The 19,796-nt window shown below is 40.1% G+C and overlaps 1 protein-coding gene across 2 annotated transcripts in view; it reads left to right on the forward strand.

Moving 5' to 3' along the window:
• Nucleotides 1–292: 292 nt before the first annotated feature.
• The window catches only part of RTF1 (RTF1 homolog, Paf1/RNA polymerase II complex component), a 30,079-nt gene continuing 10,575 nt past the window's right edge, over nucleotides 293–19,796 (forward strand). The window contains exons 1-9 of one of the 2 annotated variants that reach the window (XM_026065806.1): nucleotides 293–311; nucleotides 2,322–2,432; nucleotides 10,690–10,837; nucleotides 12,345–12,549; nucleotides 14,932–15,046; nucleotides 16,628–16,739; nucleotides 17,615–17,750; nucleotides 18,389–18,566; nucleotides 19,634–19,716. In XM_026065806.1, the coding sequence (XP_025921591.1) occupies nucleotides 309–311; nucleotides 2,322–2,432; nucleotides 10,690–10,837; nucleotides 12,345–12,549; nucleotides 14,932–15,046; nucleotides 16,628–16,739; nucleotides 17,615–17,750; nucleotides 18,389–18,566; nucleotides 19,634–19,716 (1,091 nt within the window). In that variant the 5' untranslated portion in view covers nucleotides 293–308. Of the gene's footprint in view, nucleotides 312–2,321; nucleotides 2,433–10,689; nucleotides 10,838–12,344; nucleotides 12,550–14,931; nucleotides 15,047–16,627; nucleotides 16,740–17,614; nucleotides 17,751–18,388; nucleotides 18,567–19,633; nucleotides 19,717–19,796 lie in introns of those variants that run through there. The other variant, XM_026065808.1, reaches the window with a different exon arrangement.

Below are 19,796 nucleotides of genomic sequence, written 5' to 3' on the forward strand. Positions count from 1 at the left end.
GAGCGGCGCGTCGGTCCCGCCGCTGCCGGCGGGGGCCGGCGGGCTCCCGAGGAGCCGGTACGGCGATCTGGATGCCGCCGAGCTGGGGGAGCGCCGTCGGTGGGCGCCTGCTCGGAGTTGGGAGCCTGCAGAGACAGCAAGGGGAAGTAGTTATTTATTTTCGGGGCTTCTCCTGGGACCGAAAATGCCATGTCTGGCATCAATTTAGTCGTGTCAGAGCTCCGAAGGGGCCGTCTCCCTCTTGGAGGGGGCTTCCTTCAAAGGCAGCTTCTTTTCCCAGTGTAGCAGTCATTCGCGATGTGATATAAATGGTAAATAAAGACCTTATAGCTGAAGTATGTTATGGCTTGTGTGGCAGCGCTTGTTCTCTGAGGAACTTTGGCTGGTTAAATGTACTGAAGCCTGCATATCTGACATGGTTTATGTGCTGGACCGTAAGGGTTTTTTGTATAATAGGTGTTGCTATGTTGCAAAAAGAAGACCTCCCAAACACTTGAAAATAGTTTTGGTTCTTAAAGCCTTAGAAAAGTCAAATTGGAGACTTTATTAGACAAATCTATTGGAGCGGAGTATGCCCTGATGTTGGTGATCTTACTACATCTCTCTTCTGTCTGGGGCTGTCAACTTTTTGCTGCTGGTGTATTAATTCTGTAGTTGCTTCAGAGCCTGAAAATTACAGAGAGTCAGACTAGCCCTTGATTAGATCAGGGAAGGAGATCAATGATGGTAGGAATAGTTGCTTGGTTCTGCATCTCTTCCCTTGTTCCCTAAAAACATGCTTCTGCAGCTGTACCTGGGTAGTAGGTGGTGGCATCAAAGCTGCCCGGCTATGCTTCCTCCTCCACGGTGTTATTTGTAGCAACTGTAGCAGCAGGGGTCTGCATGTACAGGGTTTAAAAATGTTTGTGTTGTGATTTAACTATGAGTGTGCGCCGAGTGGGGTCCCTGTAGGTTAAATGTTTGTCAGCTTTCTGTAGCAATCTTGGCTTGTTGAACCGAAGGAATAGGAGCCTTTTGAATACAGTGTCTTGAAAAACAGAAAGAACAAGAGTAGAAAGAAAAAAGGAAAGTTGTTTGGAATAAAAGTAGTGGTAGATATTCCCAGATACCATGCAGATAGGTAATCTGGGCTGAAAGACTGTTCAGAGACAGTTGTGAGAGGGAAATTCTAGAAAACAATTACAGAAAACATCAGGAGCTTCTTCAAGAGAACTTTGCACTGTATAAATACGTTCTGTTGATGTTGCAAGTCATCTTCAGAGAGAGATTTGTAAAATGCCATTACTAGGGGAAGATTTCCTTGTTGGTAAGTAGCCTAGGCCATTGGTTTCTGCAGTATTTATGTTCTTATTTGAGATGCTAAATTCTAATCCATATTGCTGTGGAGATAATCTTCAGTTCTGAAACTCATGTAAACCTGTCTAGTACTGTCTTCCCAAGACTGCAGAACTTGGTGTGGCTGCTGCTCACAGCTAAGGTTCATCAATCCCAGAGTAAAATTTTCAAGAATACAGTATGTTTCATGGACCACATAGGCAGTAGTGCAGCTTCAAAAATGTGTTTATTTTATACTGCTGCTGCAGTGATCTGAAGAAGCTATGAAGAGCAGATGATGGGATTATTTGTGAGCCGTTTAGTTCTTTGCTGCTGTGTGTTGCCTTTGAGGCTGCTCTCTTTTGAAGGAGAACAGCTTTATTTAGTTTGACAAACTTTGAGCTTGATGCCTGCTCTGTGTATATACAAAACTTTAAGTGCGTTCTGGGGTATTTAGGGGCTGTGAAAAGGAATTGAATAGACTAGCTAAATATATAAGCTGTGACATTGTGGTGACAAAGTATCTTCCTTTTAAAGGACACTGCAAAAATGTTTTTAAAAAAAATAAGAAAAAGAACTGTTCAGGATGCTTGCACGAGACTCTTTAGAAGCCTTTGACTTTTTGGGTTAATGTTACACAATCTAGTCTGTGTTCTTAATTTATTGCCCACTCCAAAAACCACAGCCCTGGACATGATTCTGAAAGTAATTTGTCATGATGTTGTTCATCTCAAGAAAGTAATGGTAATAATACTTACTACTTATGATTTCTATCTTCAAAATCCTTTTCTAGCATTCATCTGTATTAAAATTGTGTGTGTATGTGTATATATACACATACATACACATATATGTCTAAAAACATTTATAGTCTTTCTTTCTGGTCTGTGGGGATAATCGTGTTACTGAGATATGCTCAAATATCACAGAGAAGGTGTATATGCACTGACCTGAATTGGTAAAACTAGTAATATCATTTTAAAATAAATATGCGTTTTTTACACTAGGAGCTCTTGTCATTGGCCAAACGGAAACGCAGTGACTCTGAAGAGAAGGAGCCACCTGTGAGCAAACCTACAGCATCTTCAGACTCTGAGACATCAGACAGTGATGATGAGGTAAGTTTGTCATGTTATCAGTGAGTTTACTGTGAGTTATTTGTCTGAGTGTACTTAAGCAGTGAAAGTATATTTAGTGTGCTGACTTCATAAAGTTGGACTGGTCCTCAGTGGAGCTGATGGAGGCCTATTAAGCCCAGAGGAAGTGTACTCAGAAATAATTTTTTCTTGTAAATAACAAGCCTAAAATTGTAACTGTATACAAAATTGTAACTGTATACAAAATAGTCTGAGTGTCTATAGCAAAGTTGATTGCCCATTTAATCCGATGTTCATATGTTTAATCCCATGTTCTGAATGGTTCAGTGATCTGCCTGCAACTAGTGTTGCTTCTGTTGTTGAAGATGCAGCAAAGCTGCTGAAGCTGGAGCCTTAGCAGACAACCTCTCTCCCTTGAGCTTTGGAAGAGAGCTTCCTTCCTCAGAGGAGAGAAGGGCTAAGACAGGTGGTACTGTTTTACAGGTGGTAAAACTGTCCTACTTAGCTAATTTGATTCTCCAAGAACTCTACTTTGAAGTAGCTTGTCTGATCATCTGAACGTGCAGCAGAGTGTATTTTTATTGGTATTTTTGAAGAAAGTGAGGAGAACGAGCGTTTAGAATTACTTTGTTCTAGGGTTTTGTCCATTTGTTCTGTAGCAATGCTTAGCTGTTAGATATGTTTTTGTTATGTGTTCTTGGTGTTAGGTTCTAGAGCTGGTTAAAAGTGTCTGCTTTCATCTGTAAGTGAAAACTGAAATTGACTCATTAAAACAGAACTGACAAATAGGTCACATAGCTTCTTGAATAAAAACATTTTCTTGAAGTGTTACAGATGTCGCTGCAAGCTTTCCACACAATGCAGAGAGGCTGTTTATTCCATCCATTCTTAAAAATGTAACAAGGAGCTTTTTTCTTTGCCCTTTTTTTTTCTCCCCCCTCTCTCCTCTATCATCTGAAACTACAGGAAGGATTATTCTGTGACATCTTTAAAACCAATAGCGTAGGCCAAAGATAAACTATTAAGCACTAAGCGTTTGGGAGTATAGCAGAGTTCTTTCAGTACCTGTAAAGAAAGTGACAGTATAATTTTCTTACTGAGGGATAATTGAAATAAATACATTTGAAACTCTGTTTCAGTCAACTTTTTAAAAAAGAATAGCTGATGTTTTGATACTACATCTAGTGACTTTTATCTAATACATGCTTAAGACATAAGGAGAGAGGAAAATATGAATGAGCTAGATATTAGGTGTGTTATCAGGTGACTGCTCAGTCTGTCACTTGGTGTGTTCTGATCTGCCAGCGCACAGCTTATTTTAAGCTGCTTGGAGACCAACTTGTCTGTAAATGTAGACTTAAGTGTGGAGAGCACCTTGATAGTAGAGTCTTATGGTTTGTGTTTATCTCTGAAAACTGACAGAATAAATAATATTATTGTTTTCAGTTTGCAAAACTACAAATAAGGTCTACCTTTCCATTATATGTAGACTATGACAATGTTTCTGTTCATGAATTTGCCAGGAAAACAAATGATTGTGAAGTCAGTTCTGATTGCATTTGCAAGGTCTGTGCATATAAAGTAGCGTCTCTGTTGCACCATGTGCAACTGCTACTCTGATCTTTCTAATCTGTGTATCATTTCTAATTGATACTCTGTTCTTTCTAACCTCCATGCAGCAAGAGGAAAAGGTTTAGAGAAGAGGTAATTGGGGCACTTGCTTCTGTTCCTGTGCCTGAAATATGCATTCTGAACTGCTTTTTGTCATAGCAGGGTGAGAAAAGCTGGTTTATGACAGTTCTGCTTCTGCCAGTCATTCAGTTGTATGCATACTTAGACTGGACAACCTTCCCAGTATTTCTGCTTGAACAACTTTGGTTTTGCTCAGTGTTCTTGGTTTGAAGTTTGCTCAACACTCAGGGAGAGGGGGTGTTCTAAAAGCTGAAATGATCTTACTGGACTTGCTGCAAGATGTGGACCTAGAGGCAAAAGCATGGAAATTGCTGCCCTGGGCAAATGTACTTAATCATATTCACTTGCTTCCACGCAAGTCTTGCAGTGTGTATGTCCTTTGTGGCTCCTGACAAGTGCTAAACGTTCCAGGGCAGTTGCGATGTTGCATGTACAAGAAAGAAGCCTGAATCTCTGCTTCGGTGGCCAAACACTGCATTCTGCTATTCTCATAGGAAAAAAATTGGTGATGGTGGGTGGGGGTGGGGAGTAGAGAAGATAGTGTGTTTTAGAATTATTGTTGTTATTGGAATAATTGCATAAACAAATCATGCCACATCTATACAATGGTGCCTAGGTGATTTCAGTAGATCTTAGGGTTGTGTCTTACAGTGAGAATGCACTTCTGTGAAAGCTCTTAGCCGCATCAGGTGTTCATGATGCAGATGCTGGCTTATGTAACATTTTAAGGACCTGTGTGGTCTGAATCATACCACATGGGCAAGGGACTGAAAATGAGTTGCAGGCAATGAGGTAGGAAGGATGCTCTGGACTATCTTCTGGTGGGTCTGTGGAACAAATATAACTGAACTGACTGTGAACTTTTGTTCAGATGACTAGCAGGGACTGCAGGGCTTTGCAATAAGAAGCAACTTCCCAGAGAGATGCACTAAACTTGACACAAAGATTTGGAGAAAGATGATTCCTTTATCTGTAGAGAAGCATGTGGCCATGACAATCCAACAGCTCACCATGCCAAATTGTTATGAGCCTGCTGTGTGTGACCAGTTTGATGTTAGCCAAATTACTGTTGGGGCTATTGTGCCAGAGGTATACGTGTCCACTGAAAAGGTATCCTTGTTGCTTATTGAAGACATTGCGTAGGTAGTGTTCTTTACTTGCATTAGATTAATTCTGGATTCTTGCTGTTTGTCTTATCCTAGCATCATTGCTCTCTGTAAGAGATTCTTTCTGATGTGCTATGAGACCTGGATGATCTGCAACAGCTTCACTAACATCAGCGTAGGTTAAACTGAAAAGCACAGTGCTGTCAGAAGTCTCATTTGTTTCTCCCGAGTGGATTGTTGTTAGCAAAGCTGGTATAAGTCTGTGCATCCTTCTACTCATGCTGACGTTGGCCATATCATTGCAAAGGGTTTGCTTGTGCTGTTTAAGAACTATAGGGTGATAGTGGAAGATACCTTCAGGACATTAAAAGTTAAATCATAAGTGCTTGGTACGAGGCTGGAGTTTAGTGAAGAATATCTGTTTAGGCCTTTGCTTTCAAATATGCAGACTCGGTAGGCAACAGGTTAGTTGAAGATCTAATCAAGAGCTAGGGGATAGAGGAAGAGGTGGGCAGTGTTTGTGCTGCTGGTGAGTAAGACAGTCCTAAATAGCAGTATGCCTAGGAGACTTCATGCCTCTATTATGAGGAAAGGGCTTAAAATTTTGAATCTACTTACTGCCTTTCAAGTTAGAGTACTTTGGCTAACCACAGATTAGCAGAAAACTGCATGTTTTCCTTCTGTTTTGGTGGTGCCTTCTGTGGGTTTGTAGAGATTACTGTGGTAAACATCTTCCCTCTGTGCTCTTGTTTCATAGCACTGCTTAATTAGACCTCCAGGACTGAGTGGGTTCTCCAGTCTTGTGGGGTCTTTGCCATACGTTTTTCAAGCTTAAGAAATTTGAAGCAGCGTGTGATTAAATCTTACTTTAACAGCTATACAGGCTGCATGCTTTGTACTTTTGACTTTTCTTGGAGACAGTTTCCTTTAACTGTTAACATGTGTAATAGTAAATCTTTCCTTATGAAAGAGAGAAATGCTCCCTTCTCCCCCAACACAAGAAGTACAAGTGCAAATCTGAATAGTGCAGGTTAACTGTGTGGAGGCTAACATGCAGAAAGAAGCAATGTGAATCAGCTAGGAACAAAATAGGCATAAAGTTTGATCTGTAAGTAATTTCTTTTTCTTTAAGCTGCAAGCTAGGGTGGGGATATCTTCTGGGGACATGAACTACATGGTATGTGTCTGCAAGAGCTCTGAGGTGGAGCAGGGTGCCCCAGAAATAGACTGATGTAGGTATTAGGATTGAGTAAGTGTTTTTTCACTGAATGAACGTTTCCTTTTTACCCAGGGAGCAATTTTGCTGGGAACCAGCTGTAATAGTATAAGTAAGGCACAGTCTAATATCCAGAGAAGTGGGTTAAACCTTTGTTAGCCCAGCTAATGTTGGCCGGTTGGTAGTAGTAGTGGGAGAATATTTTCTTCCTTGTAGCTCTTGAAGTGCTGTTTCTGGAGTTCTCCTAGCTTTGAGACACCCTGAAAAGAGTAAGTGCCTTCTTATCTTGATATCTGTACTGCCTACTGTTGTCTTCAGACAGTCTGAAACTGCAGTTTGACTTGCCTGGAGGACTGCCTTTTGTTTCCTCTGTGTTGACAGAGGAGAATGGGTGCAAGTTTGTAAGCTGATCTAATGTTTTCTACCTTTGGGCTCTTATGCTGCCATGATGACATGTAAGTTTATCTGGCCCAGGAAAGGAGCATGTCAGTAAGGGACCTGTTCTGCTTTGATATTGTAGCTTGTAATTTGCCTTCTGCTTATAAAAGGTGTATCCAGGAGGGAAGGATATGGTAAGGACAGGCTGGTAACCTCAGCTGTGCATTTCTGCAGATAGATGACTGTTTGAAAAAGCAGGGAGAATACCTACTACTTGCAAAGGAAAATCTTGGTGGATGATTTAGGCACTGTATGAATAGTAGAAAATAGTGACCATTTGAGCAACAGGGGCAAAATGATTCTGCTGTCCTCTGCACTGTCAGAGCTTGCCTGTTGTCATGTCAGTTTTCCCCCCCCCCCACCCCCCATCTCATTTCATTTCCCCAGTGGAAATATGGTCCAGGTTTGCTGATTTTCTTCAGTGATTGTGTGTAGTTGCTTTTGCAGAAATTGACTTCTAAATCTGTCTGATTTGTAATGGCTTTTAGTTATTGGCAGTCCATTCTGGATACTGTGACTTAACTTGGGCTTCTTTGGGAAGTGTGTTGGTGATTAGCACTGTGAACTTTCGAAGCAAGAGGAAATATTGAAATGCTCTTCTAGCTACTTCCTGTGCCTGAACCATAAAGCTCTGTTGTTCAATAGTACCAAATAATAAACGGAAAGCAGTGTCACAGAATGCTTCTGCATGGGTTTATTAACTTGCTGGGTCTGGAACCGTAGAAGGTAAAGATGGTGGCCAAGGAGGTAGCGGGGAATCAAGGGGCTGTTAAAGGAGGTGTTACGGTTACGGATAGCATGTGAGAAGTGCTGCCTGGCTTTGCTTGCATGGAATGTGGAAGAGGGAGCCTGGAGAAGCTGTAATAGAGGGCAGGTTTCAGAAACTATGGTTACTGTTTGCTGTTTGAGATGCAAGAAGGGAAGGGAAACAGAGTAAACAAATGCTGCTGACTATACCTGGGTGCACATTTTCACTTGATGTGACATGCAAACATATTGTTGCCTTTCTCGTTCCTGCTGGTGTACTAGAGCATGAGGAGGGGGCTCAAGACTCTGGTTTGGGCTGCAGGTTGCCAAGCAACTCATGGCTTTCCAGTATTGTCTCTTTCTCAGACCTGCTAATCTCGGTTACCTCTTTCCCTGCTGTAAGAGGAGGCCTGATGCTAGCTAGTCTTGCTCTGAATAATACAGAGCAGTCATTTGGTGTCCAAATGACACCTGATGGTTCTTGTATATTGTTGACTTGACCCAGCAGAGCAAACCATAAGCCTAAGAGCCTTAGTACTGTGTGTGTGTGTGTCCTGGTTTTAATTATTAATTTGTCCTCAAGGCTTGCTGCTCAACCCTTATTTTGTCCTGCAGTGGCAGCAGGAATGACCAGGTATTCTTGAGAGACTTGGAGTTGGGTGACCTCTGAAGCACCTGAGACAGATGGGGAAGAAACTGGCTTTGTGATAGCACTGAAACTAGGAGATGACAACCAGTTATTTTACTTCAGAGGTGTAGGGGTCACTTGTATAAACAGAGAACAGTGAAATCTTCAGGTTGAGGTTATCCTGAATAGGAACCAAAGTGAAATTTCCTGGGTTAGGGCAGACTTCTTAATTCAAGAGGCTGTGTCACGCAGTTCTCTCCTCAGTCCCATCTTCCAGGCTTCAGGTTCTTGCCACAATACTGCTTATGAGTCAAAGACTGAGAACAGTGATCTGTGGCACATATACCTACAGCTATTAAACATTTTATTAACCATTTAAATCCTGCTGTTCTCATCTGATCTCAGCTTCTTTCATCTCAGCATGACCTGTCAAGGTCTTGGTATAGCTGTGGGGGTGTAATACAGCTTTCTCTGTGCTTCTTTCTGATGCAAGGTAGAACTCAGTGCTGGAACAGTGAAAAGAAGAGAAGTGGCAGAGCTCTGGGAGGAAGCACCTGTACATCCCTGCCTCAGAGGGCTCTGCTCCTCTTTCCACACACTTAATTTCACTTTCTCACTTTTGTTACCACTGGTATGCTAATGATAGGTGAGGTTGTCAAATGAGTAGCAAAAATATACTTATCTCAATCTGTATTACGTGAGAGGTGATTCCTTAACGTTGAGCTTTGAGCAGATTCAGACTGAGTACAAGCTTGTTCTTAACTGTTTAGTATGGGCATAGTTAACTAGAAATATGATTGGCAATACTTGTGAAGCTAGGCAGCATGTATGTTATAGCATTCAACAAGTAAAACATGAAAGCCAATAAAGACTTGATTGCAAGCTCAGGCTGATGTACAGTCAGATGCTTTCTGTGCGGAGTTTCTCACTGATCCTATGCAGCATAACATATTGGGGTAACTGCATAGGGCATGGATTGCAGTCAAAGGCTCACCACAAGGTGGTTGTATTCTTATCTCAGAAAAGAGAACTTCTGCCTGGCCTTTAACTGATTAGTTTGAATGCACAGGTGACACTTAAGATGTGGCAGGTACAAGACTGAGTGTGACAGTGATCAAAAGGCAGTAAATCCTATGGTATTAGTAGATCAGGTAGTAGCTTCTAACTAAACAGCTGAGTTTCATTCAGAGGACTCTGGTGTCTAAATATTCTAAAGGCAGTGCCTAATCAGGCAGAAGAGGAAGTCAAGTCTGATGCAACGATTACTAGCTGGAGGAATGGATTTGATTCATGCCCCAGAAAGAGTTGGGGGAGAAGCCTGAGATTTGTGTGCCCTTGAAATCAGATAGAAGACTTTTTTCTTTTTTTCTGGTTAGAGTGGTTGTGCTATTGAGATAGCATAAATAGGATATTTGCTTATTTGAATTAAGATTTTTGTTGAGTAGACTGGGTACTTGAACAAATGGCAAGGTGCATGAAGATGAGTAATATACAGGTATGAAGAGAAGAATATTCTAAATATGTTTACTTAAAAAGAAACTGTGTCTTGTTCTCCAAATCGAAAATACTTAGGAATTTCTAGGAGAGATAGTGAGGTACAAAATATTTCTAAGACTTAAATCATGCATAGACAATCCTCAACTGTTCTGTTGTCTTCTGGCTTTAATCAGGTAGTTGGGACAATGCAACATTCCAGTAAAAAATCACATTGGAAGATAAATCCTAGCTCTTCTCCTGGGTGCTAGATGTTTGAAGTTGCTGCCCACATGTATGTGGTGGTATATGTGTTGCTCTTGGAAGCTGCAGTCCAAGCTCATTGAGGATATGATGTTAAGAGAAAATTAAGACTAGACATTTGATTTTTCTGACTTCTGTGATTCTGATTTGGTTCCGGCTTGTGCACTGTACATAGGTGCAGTCAGTGGCACTATGGTTTGAGTGAGTACACTGTTCTGTTGCATAAAAATATACAGGTGCTGTGTACTTTTGTTAAAACTGAGATTTCTGAAAGGCTGTCATATGTAATTGGTGTGCCCTTGTGGAAGTCTAAAATCTGCTCTTCAATTAACTAGTTTTGGAAGCACATCTTTTGCTGCTTCTGTTTAATAGTAGGAAATGGAAGCAAACTTTACAAATACAGCTGGAGACTTGTTATTTAAACTTGTTTTCCTGAGTCTTTTTTCTTCTGTTGGATATTACAGACCCTGAATTCTGAGGTCTTTATTTTTAAAGGAGTGTCCTACCAACTGTTGGCTTGCACTGATAACTGATGAAAAACTTGTAAATCACTTTCACATGACAAGTGTCCTATTGGTTTCATGCACCCCCTGCCCCATCATTGATTTGTTGCTGTTGGGTATTCAGCTGTTTCTCAATCACTTTTACTCCAGTGCTTTGGGGTAGGAGTGATGTTCCTGTCTCATGATATCTTTCTTGGATCTTTCCTTGTAGTGGACTGTTGGAGGTTCTAAAAACAAAAAGAAGGGCAAAGCGGGTAAGGCAGAGAAGAAAGGAGCCATGAAGAAACAGACTAACAAAGCTGCCTCTTCAGGCAGCTCAGATAAAGACAGCTCAGCTGAGAGCTCGGCACCTGAAGAGGGTAAGATAACACATGTGCATCTACTTACAGTGCAACTCTCAGTGAAGTTATGTCATTTCACACTGAAGAATAAAAAGTTGGTGATGTCAAAGATTATTTTCAGAGAGCCTCTTTTGTTCCTAGAAGTCTAGATGACTTCTAGACTTGTCATGACTTGAAGTTGGCCTCAAAGTATATAATTCAGTTTTGTCTTGCTGTAAGTACTCCATTAAAAATGCAATACTGCTTCAACAGAAGAATGTATAACATTTAATTTGACTTTCTCCTAGAAAATTCTTTTGTTCCTTCTAGCTTGTCCTACCTGTAGCGTGAGTTGCATTTTCTTTTATTTCTATTGATGTCTTTTCCTTCTTAAACTTCTTATGACAATGAAGGGAAAGGTGTATAGCATGCATGGTAGTAATGGGAGATTATTTTACGTGTTTGCTCCAAATCAGAATTCTTGCATGTTTTTACTGAAATTGAAGAAGAAAAATCATGACTATAACTTTTCCATATATTTTTTTACATGAGCATTAAATCTGTTCTTATGCCAGATAAAGTTCCTGTTTTCTTTCCTGGTTTCATCATGACTATTTAGGTTTGTAGGTGTTTATTTATGATTTCAGTTGATACTAAAAAGCAATAAAGTTATGAAGAAGCCTGCAGTTTTATGTAACTTAGCACAGTTGAGACAGACTGAAGCATGAAGCGAGTGAACCTTTAACTGTAAGTGTGTGCAAAGTCAGAGTAAGCTTGCAAAGCTGGAAGGTTTCCAGAAATACTGAGACTAGAACAAAACTGGAGGAAAGAATCCCAGCATCTGTGCTTTTGTGATTTTGTGTAATGTAGTTGATTAGGTAAGATAATCAAAGCACTTGGACTTGGGTCAAGTTGAAAGGTGGCGACTGAATAGTCGCAGAGAGACAGTTGTTTCCTACGCTGATGTGTAAATTGGGGAGGGCTTTTTACAGTAGTGCGCCTAGTGTCCTGGCTTTGCCAGTTCTGAGGGTTCTCTGTTTCCACCTTGCCTTGGGTTGCAACAATTGATACTGCTGCAATCTTCAAACAACAAATTTTGGCTCTTCAGGTTGCTCTAATGAGGAGTAGTGACAGTGGTTCATAGTGCCATTTGAGGTGTGCACACACGCTTGTAAAGTTATGCATGTGCAAGCTGCCTCTAAGTGACACAAGCATGGTGGCATAGAAATCTAACCTTTAACTTTAGCACTAATCAAAAGGACTCTTAGAAGTCACTTGTTCTGCTAAGAATTTTTACTTTATTACCCAATTTGTGTTCATATGTAGTACCACTCTTAATGTTTTTCATCATTCTTATTTCTCTTTGTAGCATGCACATCCTATAGTAATTAAGTATTTCCTCCTGGCTTTAGTCATGATATATATGCTCTTAGTACAGTGAAAGAGGAGTGTAAAGTTCGTTCTTGATACCCCCTGTTAACTTGCCACACTGAAGAGGTTGGGCTTTGCCCCAGTTGAATCTGACTGCCTTGTGTTTCTGTTTCAGGAGAAGTGTCTGACTCGGAAAGCAACAGCTCCTCATCTAGCTCAGATTCAGATTCTTCATCTGAAGATGAGGAGTTCCATGATGGCTACGGGGAAGATCTGATGGGAGATGAGGAAGACCGAGCTCGACTGGAACAAATGACAGAGAAGGAGAGAGAGCAGGAGTTGTTTAACCGGATAGAGAAGAGAGAAGTACTAAAGAGAAGGTGAGTTTATATCTGTTGATATTTGATGGCAAATTCGTAGAGGCTGCTGTGTAGACAATATTTTAACTAAATCCTTTTCACTGCACTACTCAGTTAAACTGTTGAAACTAAATCCGACAGCAGCATTAACAATGGAGTATTGCATATCTTGTGTATTTCATATAGTCTGAAACATGCAGTTTTCTCATTTCTGTTAAGTAAATATTATGAACCTTAAAATCTGAACTTACTGTTTCTTTGACTTGCAGCTAGCATGTTGCAACTTTTGTGTTTCATAAATATCACAGTGCAGGGAATCGAGAGGTGGAATTGTCCTGTGTTTTAGGATAAGTATTCTCCAGCAGAATACTTGATCTGTTTCTCTACAGATAGCCTTTCTGTATTTTTAATTAAGAATTAAGTATGAAGGCTGCAAGCAGTCAGCACTCTAATGTGAATCAAGCTTCATGATAGATTTTTTTTTTGTGTGTGTGTGTGTAAATATTCCTTATAGCTCTTTAGAAGTACATAGCATGAATTCTGTATTGCATAAGCAGGCTTCTGAAAGCTTTTCTTTGCTGTTGAATACATGTGGGTCTCTCGGCCTCTATTGCAGCTATTACTGCTTCAGATGCTGGATGCCAGTCAGTAGAACATATCCCCCCCCCCCCCCCGCCCCAATGTTGACTGTTGATACTTTAGAAAAAGACAGTTCAAACAAAGTGCAGCGTGGATTTGAGCTTGTGGAATTTTCAAACGCAGTGGTGAAGCACAGAGCAATGCAGGGGTTGCTTCTGCATGGGTGTGAAGCTGGTTGGGGGCCTAATAGATGTTGAAATAGGAAGCAGTAGTCTTGAAAGTGTCATTTTCAAGGGTTTAGTTGTGGGTTTCTGTCTTGGGATTGTGCCTTGTTTTGTTGTTAAAATGCTGTCCTGTCAGCCTGCTCCATTGTGGTTAAAGATATTTCTTTCCGGTGTATCTAACAGAAAAACTATGGCTTATATAGGGCAATTTTTCTGCAACTTCTGCCTTCTTTTTGGTGACTTTTCTCTCTTCTCTACTTTTTACTGAGAAATTTCTCTAGAGGACTGGCATCTGTCTAGTGAATCGTGTCAGTACAATCAACTCTCAGACTGTCAAATTTCTCTAAGCCATAACAAGAGCTCTGACTGACTGTTTGTGCTTTTAATACTACTTTCAATGTTTTCTTTAGTCTGCTGCTCCCCTCAAAAGGATCAGAATGGGTGAAAGATAGCATTTAGATCAGATAGGCCATTATATTTTTGAATTGCATTTGCAGTTGCAGCGTAACTGAATATTTTTCTTTTAAAATGAACAGTTGGAGAATACTTGATATGAAGAAGCTAAACAATCTAGGCTTGAGTTACTGATCTAATCTTAAACAAGTCTGTCCTGTTCTGTGTAGAGGGGTTGGCAGGTAGAACTTAAGGGGCGGGGGGTTATTTACTTTCTGGTAAGTCAAATCTTCAAAATACAGTCTGTGCATATGTTTTGCTGTGTACAGCAAACATCACGTGATGCAATGCCTGTGCTCTCTGTTATGCATCATGTTAAAGGCATAAGGGGCAACAAGCTTGTCTGGCACCTCAGTTTCTTGTCTGCAAAATCCAGGTGTAAAGGACTCTGAAGAAGAGTGGATTGTGTAATGCGCTTGTGGATAACACATTTTGAATTTCAGTTATTGTAAGGCAGACTTTCTTGTGTTCCTCCATGTGCACACTTCACTAAAGCAATGACCAGTCCATGCTGCAGTGGGATTCATCACAGGATAGTTCCAGTCAAATCACTACTTTTTCTGAATATAGTGGCTGAATATGAGATTTCAGGGTGACTTTTTTTAGTGAAGGTAGAAAGAGGAGTGTGTAAGCTGTACTGCAGAAACTGCCCAAGTCTGGTGGAATGTGCTGTAGTTGCTGAGGAAGAACTTGCTATGGCTTCTTTGCGGTCTTTCTTATACAAACTAGTGCCAGTAGAAAGGTGGAGTTTAAGATGGAAAAAGGTTAGTGTGATAGTAGGCTTTAAATGACTAGATTTTTAGCTGTGGAGTTTCAAATGATGTGGAATAGTTTTTATAGTTGGAGGCAGCCTGCTATGGTCACTACACTGGCAAAGATGAAGATGGGGTAAGGACAAGTTTTCATCTTCTGTAAGCCTGCACTTTTCTATGCTTAGCTTCCCTTCATCTTATTTTTCCTCTTCAGGGGGCAATGCAACCAGTGTAGCAGGGTAGGGTTAAAGGGTCATCGGTCTGGGGCAAGCAGTGGAAGTGTTCCTTGCGGTCTCCTAACAACAAAAGCTGAGGTAGTGTTTGAATGATACTTTGCTCATTCAGGGCGGGAGCATTCTTTAATACGCTCTTTTTGTTTCAACATTTGATACCAGATTTGAAATCAAGAAAAAACTAAAAACAGCAAAAAAGAAAGAAAAGAAAGAGAAAAAGAAAAAGCAAGAGGAAGAGCAGGAGAAGAAAAAGCTCACGCAGATCCAGGAATCCCAGGTAGGAAATGAAACTGTCATTACTAACAAACCCTTTTCCTGTGGCAGTAGAAGATGGGATGCCTCCTCTCCCTGCCTTTGACCTTTTCCCTTAGAAATATCAAGCAGCATGATGGGCAAGTCAGAATTCGGTTCATTTATATGTTCAAGCTACCTTTAATTTTTTTCAGTTTACTTAAAAGGAGATTAGCATGTGTGGTTTGCTGAGGGGTGCACTGATAACTCCTTCCAATGAAAATGCAAAAAAAAAGTTGCAACTATAGCTATAATTGCTGTGATAATCCTTCCATGTGAGAACAGGAAGGCAAGCTTTTGCAGTTTCTTATTTTAGTCAGTCTTCTGCCATTTAGTCTCAAACTTTTCATACTCTGGTCTTACTTGCAAGTGAAATTTTTGAGAGAGTGCAGGCCAGAAATTACTTTTTTGGGGGGCATCGAGTGGAAAGAATATTTAGTTTCTACTGCTAGAGGTGTGAAGGAGAAATTTGAAATCTAGGAGAGACAGAAGTAAGTAGTTCCATAGTTTTTTCTACCTCCTGTAGAAAGAGGACAATACCAATTCTGGGGTGAGGCCCACGTAACTGAAATGTAGTTTCAAATGGCTGAATTGTTATGTTAAGATCCCTTCCTTAACTATTTAGAGAGCCTGGGCAGTTAGGCTCCCAGCATGGGATGGGATTCATCTTGCCTAACTTTAGCCATCTAAGAACTAGTTGGTTGTTGACACTTGCTGTCACTTGTCTCTCTGTGCAGTAGAGCAGGACATCTCCAGAGGGCAATTCAACCCATGTTATTTTCTAGTGAAATAGATGTATAACATTTAAATCAAGCTTTATGAGATGAGTTTTCCCTCAGGCATCTGTTAAGTGGAGTGAATCTCATCTCACTATCTCTTAACTCCATATATATCTATAAGTGTATGTAGATAAAATATCCAGAGTTCTTCTACAGTGCCTTCCAGAAATTACTTTGACTTATTTCAAATGCCTGTCTCTAGTGCTTATTATAGAAGATTCATTCTGTACTGTTTGATATTCTAGTAGACTTGTTAGAAATAGAAAATATTAGAAAGCTTACAACATTTTGGATTTGGATGCATATTGCAGATTTTGCATACACATTTATTTCTGCATTAAGTATTTTTTAACTGAACTTTCCTCACTTTCCTTTGCTGCTGAATGAAAAGAGAGGTCTTAAATTTGCCTTGCAGAAGGAAAAGCCAATGAGAATAATATTCTTCAGGTTTTTCTCATGACTTGTTAGTCACAGAATTACTTCCATTTTATTTCTCTAGTCATCCTTTAAGGAAGAGTTTTGAGATTAAAACTTGGTAGCAGAAATGTTGAAGATAAAGTAAGTTAATTGCTTTCAATGCTAAGTAGAAAAAAGAAATATGCTTCAGGGAGCTTCACACCTCCTAGCCCCTGGGAAGACAAAAACTTGGAAAAAAATTATTTCAAAATTGAGTTTTAGTGATTTCCATTCAAAAAGTTTTCAAAGTGTGCAAACAACCTTCGTTTTAATTCATTTCAATTTATGAATTGTACTTTGGTATTGAGGCACTTTCTGTGCACATTTTTCAGGTCATGTCACACAACAAAGAGCGGCGATCAAAGCGGGATGAGAAACTAGACAAGAAATCTCAGGCAATGGAGGAGCTAAAAGCAGAAAGAGAGAAAAGGAAGAACAGAACAGGTATGAGAACTTGTTGCTATTGATTGTGAATTTTTTTGAGACATTAATACAACTTTTTGCGAGTGCTACTACCTATTTGTAATTAAGACTACAGTTCTGACCACTACAATCCTGACCTTGGCACATCTTGGAGTGAATGTCTGTTTTCTTTGGTCTTGTGACCAAGATGACCACCTAGGGTATCATTTGGCACTGTTGTGTCTATCTTTATTTGTATTTTTTCCTCATCTCTCCTAAGGAGTGTTGTGGGGAGTGAGGCGGAGAAGCAAGCTTTCTTTGTAGTTCATTGAGTGGCACTTACTTAGTAATATTCAGTTCATGTGTCTGAACTGGTCACTTGGAAGCTTCTGTTACCTAATCTGTTAACTGTCCAAACCATATTTATTATACTTGTATTATTGTGACTGCATTGGCTTGTTTTTTCACCGTCACATCATCTTGTCCTTCTTGCCAGACTATTGATGCAACCCTGTTTGTTTTTTCTGCCAGGTTTTAATTGTCCTAGCCAAATACTAGATTTTTTTTTTTTTCCCCTTGCAAAATAACAGTGAACTGTCTGTTCCTAGTAGTTGCACATCCAGTTGTTATGCCTGTCTTGTATTGCTAGTTGCAATTAAGTTGAGAGACTGTTTGAAGAGAAGTACAGTTGAGGTTTAAGATGTTTTTGGACACTCTGATTTCTTTGCTTGAATATATACAATGGAGTGCTTAGCTTATAGGTGGATTTAAATATGTGACACATCTTTCCAACATACGTTTCATAGTTATCTGGTTGTGCTTCCCCTTTTTTATAGAACAGTAAAGTTTCAGCTTTGAAAAGCAGCTTTAGTCAATCACAGCTTGCCTGTCTTTGTTCTCTCTCCTTCCTCCCCCAGCTGAACTGCTTGCAAAGAAACAGCCATTAAAAACCAGTGAAGTGTACTCTGATGATGAAGAAGAAGAGGAGGATGATAAGTCTAGTGAGAAAAGTGATCGCTCATCTAGATCCTCATCCTCTGATGAAGAAGAAGAGTAAGCGGCAAACACCAGACTGTGATTTACTGTAATTGTGTTTAAAGACACACATCCACTTTATGTGGACATGTACTGCTTGAAGATTATTTGAGGGCAAATCAGTGTCGCTCAGGTGGCTTTGCCTCTGGGCATCTGTAGAACACTTGGTGTTCAGATTTGGGTCTTCAGCTTCTGAATCATAGCTGGGACTGATTTATCTTGGATTGGTTTGTGACTTCCACTCTCTGCTGTTACCTTGATTCCCACTTTTAAGTGGGAATTGTTTACAGGTTTGTGTAGTCCTACAGTTTAGTAGCTGCAGAACCCATGCAAATTATAGTCTGGCATAGCAGTAGGAAGTTGGAACTGTGCCATCTTATCTTGAAGCATTGGCCTATAAATTGCCTTGATGCATCTGAGTGTTTATGCCTTGTGGTAGCAGAGGTGGCAGAGGGTAAGGAGTCCACTCACCAGGACTTGAATTGGGCCTTTTCTCATGAATGCTAAATTTGTTTATCTACAGTCAACTAGTGTATGATGAGTCATTCTCTTTAATAGTATTCTAAATAGTTGGCACTTACACTGCACCTTGCCCAAGATCCCTTTGTTTGATAATGTCTTTTTTTTCCTTTTCCTTCTCATCTTTTCCAAACTAGAAAAGAAGAAATTCCTCCTAAATCCCAGCCAGTGTCCTTACCTGAAGAACTCAACCGAGTACGGTTATCGCGACACAAGTTGGAACGTTGGTGTCACATGCCCTTCTTTGCCAAGACAGTCACTGGCTGCTTTGTCCGTATTGGCATTGGAAATCACAATAGTAAGCCTGTTTATCGGGTGAGTTTAGTTCCAAGAGATTTAGTTATTTTGTGGTGTTGTGACATAATATTTGCTTCTTAGCAATTCTCAGGGAAAGTACCTGTGGTCATTTGGGTAATTAATATGAAAAGATTGATTATAACCAGAAAGTATAATCGGTGCAAAAGAAGTGGAGGAGACTGCTTTAACAACAAATGAATCTGTGGGGCCAGCCTAGGTGAAGAGATGGAAACAGTGTGTTGGCCTTTAAATCGAGTTGATTTGTGCCATGCAGTTTATATATAGTGATATATCTATCTATATAAAGAGAGATATTGCTATCGTGACTTATACACCACTATATATAGTGGTGTATACCATGAGGGATAGATATCTCACTATATATAGTGAGAGAGAAAGTGCTAAGAAAGCCTATTCTTCCAGCTCTGGTTTATGCTGTCCTGCCTTTTCATCTGTATTGCAAACTAGAGTTCAAGACTCTGCTTTGACCAAGTAAGGATGAGTAACATTCACTTCTTATTTCTGGGAATGCTCCCAAGTTATTCTTATTGCATGGTCTCAGTTTTTGCTTTACAAAGTATTTTTAGTATACCTGTGCTCTTCAGAAGAGATGGCGATTGAGAAGCAGTTTTGTTCTGCTTCATTGCTGTAACCGCACAATTGTTGCATGCAATAGTATTCTCTAAAATTGCTTTAAAAAGGTTCTCAGAGGAGCTGTGTTTAGTATGTGAGCAGCACTGGATGTATTTTATTTGGAAGATGCATTAACCAAAACCAGTGTACTTGACTGAAAAGGTAATAGGAAATGTAGGAAGATGCATATCATTTGGTAGGAAGGTAGAACTGAGAACATATAAGAATTCCATCAAGCTTTTGGATAATATAACTTGCCAACTCAAAGGTGATGTATGAAGCAACTAATTTAGTACCTGATAATATACACTGAAAAGTCGTGCTTTCCTTGGTATAGTTAGAATTGTTACTTGGATTAAGTTTTCTGATCCCTAGTGAAAGGGCTTAAATATGTTCTAGGAGCAAAAACAGCCTCTCACATTGTCTCTTGTGTATTTTTCTTTGTGGTATAGGTTGCTGAAATAACTGGTGTGGTAGAGACTGCAAAAGTTTACCAGCTTGGTGGTACCCGGACAAACAAAGGACTACAGTTGCGGTAAGATATCAAAGTAATCCTCACAGTTCATGAACCAGTCTCTGTCTCTGTCTCTGTCTCTGTCTCTCTCTTTTTTTTTT

This window comes from Apteryx rowi, unplaced genomic scaffold (genome assembly GCF_003343035.1).
Source record: "Apteryx rowi isolate R43461 unplaced genomic scaffold, aptRow1 scaffold_232, whole genome shotgun sequence".
Classification (NCBI taxonomy): Eukaryota; Metazoa; Chordata; class Aves; order Apterygiformes; family Apterygidae; genus Apteryx; species Apteryx rowi.